General features: G+C 44.0%; 1 protein-coding gene across 1 annotated transcript in view; it reads left to right on the top strand.

Moving 5' to 3' along the window:
* LOC127009751 (uncharacterized) overlaps window positions 1–6025 on the top strand; it is a 27073-nt gene extending 21048 nt beyond the window's left edge. The window contains exons 6-9 of the mRNA XM_050883131.1: window positions 396–521; window positions 1221–1385; window positions 2534–2749; window positions 5366–6025. Of these exons, the coding sequence (XP_050739088.1) occupies window positions 396–521; window positions 1221–1385; window positions 2534–2749; window positions 5366–5484 (626 nt within the window). The 3' untranslated portion in view covers window positions 5485–6025. The remainder of the gene's footprint in view (window positions 1–395; window positions 522–1220; window positions 1386–2533; window positions 2750–5365) is intronic.
* Window positions 6026–6581: the final 556 nt, after the last annotated feature.

The raw sequence follows: 6581 nt of genomic DNA, 5'->3' as shown, positions 1-6581 counted from the left end.
ATATACCTTAGCGACTTCATCAACAGCAAATGACCACTGAGCAATTAAAGTCACAGACGAGACACCGGAACACTAGAGGAAAGAGCAGCAAAAGGAGGAGGAGAGAGAGGGAGCCTATGGTAGTACAGAAGAGGGAACAAGAAGCTGTCTCCACGTAATCGAAAACTAAGCATTCCAGAGAGCTTAGTCAAAATGCTTTCGATCGACTCAGGAAAAAAATGAAGTGCGCTCTGTAAATGGACACAGAGGCACGGCTGGCCAAAAACTAAGCCTGGCCACTTTCTGACACAAGGGAAAATATTTTGTTGTAATATAGATACTCCGAAACACAATTACGTAATAAGCACTAAAAGGCAACTCTAAAAAAAAATATAATAATCTCCTCCGTCCCGCAGTGTACGTGGACCTGGGCCGCACCACCAACACCCAGGCCGTGCTCACCGCGGTCACGATGGGTCCCTCGTTTGAGCGGACTTGGAAGATCAAAATATCCCAAATACCTTGCGACGCCAACTACGCAGGTGAGGCCACGATGCGTCGAAATTTTCCTCCATTACTATAATCATCTATATTCTCTCGTCCTCTTTCTTCTTCTGTCTCATCGCTTTCACTTTCATGTTCTCTTTATCGGCGTCTCAGGTGTTTGGGGGTTGATGAACTTCCAATGCATATAATGTCCCCACTCCCCCCTCTCTACCTGCTTCGTTTCTTATAATAATAATAATAATAATAATAATAATAATAATAATAATAATAATAATAATAATAATAAAGCGTATATCTATCTTTACTTAGCCCATGCGTACAGTTATGTTGGATTGATCAACAATAATAATAAAAAAATATTGAATCATGACATCCATGACTTGATCTGATATAAAAAAAAAAATTACTTACGATCGGAACAATACGACATGAATGAAGTATTGTATTTACTATAGCACCCCACGTCGCGTCAGCATATATATCCATGTAGCATTTTTTTTTTCAACTTCTAGCTTTGTTGTGCCATCTCTATTTTATCTCATCATCTCAGTTAACGCGCCTCCCTCCTTTTTTCAACACCTTTATAGTATAACACTCCAAGATGTTCATTCCCTTAACGTTAAATTGTGCCGCACCTTCTCTCCTGCAACCCGCCATTCATCAGGCCAACTTATTTCCTGCGTGTGCTTCTTGTCCACTCCACTCACAGCGGCACCTTCCCTCTCCCCTACCAGCCCCCACCAGTTGCCTCCAGTACTACCAGGGGGTGACGGGACAGATCAAAACCTACAACTATGACGTGAGCACCGGCCTGCAGCTCTCCAACCAGGACTACACCTCCTGCGTGAGAACAGAGATGAACTTCTGCGGCATCCAGTACATGGCCTGCCAAGACACCGGTAAAGTAATGGGACGGGAGTAAGAGAGCCGCAAGAGTGTGGGAAAAGGTAGAAGGGTGCTACAAGAAAATGGAAAGAGAATATAAGGGATTGGGAGGCTGGAAATATGAGACTACTTGAATACAAAAAAAAAAAAAAAGACTGGAATATAAAAAGGCAATGGGGATCCACAAGAACGTAAACGTCTATATGTGACAATAATAAAATAGACTTAGATAAAGGAGAGATGAAAGCAAAAGAGGAAAATTAAAGGAAGAGAGGATCTAAGAGCGAGGAGGATGAGAAAGAGAGTGGGATCAAGGGAGGCGAGAGCAGGCTGTGGTCCAAAGGAAACTACTTGGAGGCATGGCCGGGCACTCGAGAGTGGTCTTAAAAGGGTTCTGGGATCTTGGGAGACTTCTGAGGCAATAATGAAGCCAGGGCGTGTGCCATGAAGCCTCCAACTGGTAGCCTGCGAGGTGGGCAAATAAAGACCCACACAAGACGGAGGATTCAGGAAATCCATGGCGCGAATGAAAACCGGATTAAGACTCCTTTTGAACAAGTCTCTTTATTTCCATCCACAGAGCTCCATTTCAACACACACACACACACACACACACACACACACACACACACACACATGGAGCCACGAAGTTCAGTGATAGCATGCACGTTTGCCTCAAAACCAAGAGGTCCCAGGTTCGATTCCCGGGCGGAGTGGAGACAGATGGATAGTCTCCTTTAATAACCCGTGCCCCCTGTCCACGCAACAGTGAATGGGTACCGGTTGTGTCCCGCTTCCCTGGTGTGTGTGGGTGGGTCTGATATTTCAGCTGTACCCAAAGACCCGTTACTTGTGAGCTCCTGTCTTATTCGGGGAAGGTATTGGCTGGCGATCCCAAGTCTATCGCGAGGTCAGGCCAAGGTAAAATATACACACACACACACACACACACACACACACACACACACACGTGTACACACACACACACACACACACACACACACACACACACACACACACACACACACACACACACACACACACAATAATAATAATAATAATAATAATAATAATAATAATAATAATAATGATGATGATGATGCTAATGCTAATGCTAATGATAATGATAATGATAATGATAATATCTCTTTATTGTCGTCAGTGAACGTCAACAACCCGCAGTCCTTCAGTCTAACGGGAAGTACAGCGACGCCGGTAGGAGGCGTTGTGGGATCGACGAACTGCGGCAAGGACTGGCTCATCATCCCCTGCATTTCGGACTCATCCGTTGACCCCCCCTCGAACTGCGTGGACAGGATCTGCGGGGATGCTTTCAACATACGCGCGGGGACCACCGTAGGAGACACCGTATTGTATAGTAAGTCAAGCACCCGAGAAGGAGAAGGTCAGAGCAGAAGTGGTAGAATAATAATGGGGAAAGGTAAGAGTAGGAGGGATCGGGTGTGAAAAAAAAGGAAGGGTTGTGGTCGTGGATGAAACTAGTGGTAGGAAGCGGAGAGGAGCAACCCAGCTAGGAGTCGGGGACAGAAATGTGAATATGCGAGGGTGGAGAGAGGAAGGGCAATGGATAGAGAGGAGTGAAAGGAAAGAGAAGTTAAAAGGATGAAGGGGTGGACCATGGAAGGAGGGGCGGAGGCAAAGAGGGATGAGTGACGCGGTGGGGAGGGGAAGGGCACTGGTAAAGTGAGGTGAGTAAAGGGGAAAAACAACGAATAAAGGGGACAGTGAAAAGGGGGGTCATTTACTTGCAGGTATGGAAATAGATGAGGGAAGGAAGACAGCAGTTACTCAATACAAGGGGAGTTGTCTAAACAAGAAATGGATATATATCTAATGAAGAAAAAAGAACTTGGGAGAAAGATAAAGGCCCATAAAAAATGACCAGAACAGAGTAAAAGAAAAGAAAAAAAATACTAAGATAAAAATGTGGGTTTTGCCTGTGGGAGCAGATATACCTGTACCATTTGCACGAAAGGAAAAACGAAAGAACCGAGACAGCTGCAGAATGGGTGTGGGGGCCGTGCCTAACACATTCTCTGCATACAGTATAGGCATGGAGGGGAATACTTGCGGACACCATCCAGAACCCTCCTTGGTCTCCCTTTCAGGTACTCGGTTTAGGTATTTTACCCTTAAACTGCGACAAGCCTACATCTGCATAACAAAGGCTTCACTATTTAAACCAGGCACCCATTCCGTACTTAATTACTTTGTCTGTGCTCACGGTTTTATTTCTATATTTTACTTTTTTCTAGTATATATTGCACAACCTTTTCGTTTCAGCAAAGAGCCATATCTCCAATTCCTTCACCTGTATTGCCCCCTCCTCTATTAAAAAATATTACTCACGTTACCGTGCACTTGACACCTACCAAATACAAGTTCTGTGTGTGTGTGTGTGTGTGTGTGTGTGTGTGTGTGTGTGTGTGTGTGTGTGTGTGTGTGTGTGTGTGTGTGTGTGTGTGTGTGTGTGTGTGTGTGATATAGATAGATAGATAGTTAGATAGATATAGATGTAGATATAGACAGATAGATAGGTAGATAAGGATATATAGATAGATAAATAGATAAACAGATAGATAAACACAGATAAACAGGTATAGATATAGATATGAGTGTGTGTGTATGTATGTATGTATGTATGTATGTATGTGCATGTTTTTTATCTTTACGTTCCGCACATAGCACCGGTAGACTTTCTTCGTGGGGCCTGGTGGTCGGCCCCAGCCCGTTATGGCGCAGGCAAGTGTTTATAGTTGCACCATCTTTGATCCTCTTTTAGAGAGAATCTAGAGTCCGGGTTGATAGGTGATTTTCAGGACAGCAGTGGGTAAACTTCGGTCACTCGGCGATGACCGAAAACAGGCGCATCTAACATCACCATAGCCGATCCAGGATTCAGTACGTTTCCTAAGTAATAGGCGGTAATATTAAATTTGTATTTCGTAAAGAATCCTTACGACTAAAAGCTAACTAAAATTATGAGTATCCTTTTTCTTGAACAGAGCAGTGAATAAACAACAGAACAACAATATGAAAATACGCTCATATTTTATACGATAACTGTGGGCCGAGGCAGCAGCGCACGCCATTTTGCGGGTATCAGATACCATAAAGAAGCATATTTTTACTGTCCAAGCAGGTGATGTCACTTATTGTTACTTCGTGAGCTTTCATATTTATCTATTTGTGCATATTTCATGGAGGCATAACTTACATTACTACTGTCAATTTTACTAGTGACACGAATTTGTGACTGTTTATCACAATAGAATTTCACTCAATTAAGTGAATCAGACACCACAGAAATATTACCAGTGTGTGTATGAATGAATACAAAGATAAGCACATACTTTGATTTAACTCTAGGATGTCTCGTGGATCATTTATAAATAAAAACAAAAAATCCCAATAGGCTACAATTTAGCTCACTACCGTCGCTCGAGGCACAAAAACAGTCCCTCCACCAAGATTGTATCCCACATTTGGTGATGTTAGGTGCGCCTATTGTCAGCTTGTAGCGACGGGCGGGACGCGAACCCTGAATGCCGCGCCCGCAGGCTAACCACTTAGCCACCGCCTCCTCGTATGTATATATGTGTGTATGTATGTATCTATGTATGAATGTATGTATATGTATTCTGGTGATGTAGCAACATCTTGACGTGTTAAGCATGTTGCGCGCTTCAGTAATCTAGTAAGGACAGGACAGACAGGTGCAACTAAGCTATAAGGGCCAGTTAACAGTAGCGTGACAAGAGTGCTCCCCCCACCACAATACCATAAGCCAGCAAGGTTTATTGCAGTGCTGAATGACATCATTATCGTCAACATATTTGAGGAAGAGTATCCTGAAGTTACAGAAAACTTTCCCCATTGAATGAATATACAAGTACCTATTTATAAGTCCCCTAGCCACCTTCATTTTAGCATCATTTCCATTTATTATACAAGTGTTCATATTGCATCGCAGGTAACGTGAAGCCGTTCATGTTGGTGTACCGCACGGACAACACTGAGGGCAGCGCCACAACGCCAGAAACAAACAACCGGGGTTACTGCCTCAACTACGTGCAGCAGCCGTGCGTGTGAGACAGCGGGAAGGTACATCAAGGGAAAAGGGAATGGTTGTTACTATGAATAAATGATGGAGAAGGACGACTGGTAATCTATCACGGTCATGAAAAATATCCTGTGGACCGTGATACAGTATTGTAAGGAATTTGTATATATGCTTGCACGCGTGTAGGTGAGTGAGTGTGCCTGTGTGACCATGTTCCCCGCCTGGTATTGTACCATGTGTGTTCGTTTGTGCGTGCAGTTTTCCTCGTGCAACTTGTTAAAATGTCTGGGGGCGGGCCGAGGGGCGAGGAGACGCCTTGAGATAGTAAAGTCGCGTCCCTACCGAAGAGTATACAGGACATTATCATTATGTCTCGTCTAAACTACTCTATAGAGTACTTTCTTTATAGAGAGGCGAGCGAGACTATGGTCCCGCCCGCCTTCCGTGCAGTGCCCACTGTTGCCCTGTTGCTGCCCTGTTATCTTTTGTTTCCCGCTGTACGAAGTGCTTTGCATGTGAATGTGTCTGTCATTATTGTGTTACTTCATATAAGTGCAATTAAACCTGTTAAATGTTTCCCGCGAGTCCATAATCCCCCCCCCCCCCCACCCCTCCTCGTCCCTGAATATTCTGCGGTGTCACCGACGACGTATTGGCTCCACCCATAAATAAAGGGATGGGCACGGGGAGCCGGTAACTACCCATACTGCTGAGTGGCTACCTAAATTCAGTGGAATTTGGTGAGAAATGGAAATATTACATAATCACAGTATTTCACCGCAACGCCCCTAAATAAATATTTACAGTGGAAAGTCTTTCTTCGTAGGATTAGTTGCGCAAGGAAGGGATCATTTTTGTTGCCCGACGCTGAACACCTTCTAATTTAGCAATGTCCTTTGCATGGTGAGGAGACCAAAACTGCACCGCATATTCCAAGTGGGGTCTGACTAAACTAGTGTAGAGCGGAAGTATTACATCTTTATTCTTGAATAAAAAGTTTCTTTTAATGAAGCCCAACATTCTGTTCGCTTTATTTCCTGCATCGATGCATTGATGTGAGAATTTGAGGTTTGACGCGATTTTGACCCCCAGGTCCTTAATGCATTGAACGCTTGTGAGTTTAACG

The sequence above is a fragment of the Eriocheir sinensis genome, chromosome 41 (genome assembly GCF_024679095.1).
Source record: "Eriocheir sinensis breed Jianghai 21 chromosome 41, ASM2467909v1, whole genome shotgun sequence".
Taxonomy (NCBI): Eukaryota; Metazoa; Arthropoda; class Malacostraca; order Decapoda; family Varunidae; genus Eriocheir; species Eriocheir sinensis.
This window is presented reverse-complemented; position numbering and strand designations above follow the sequence as displayed.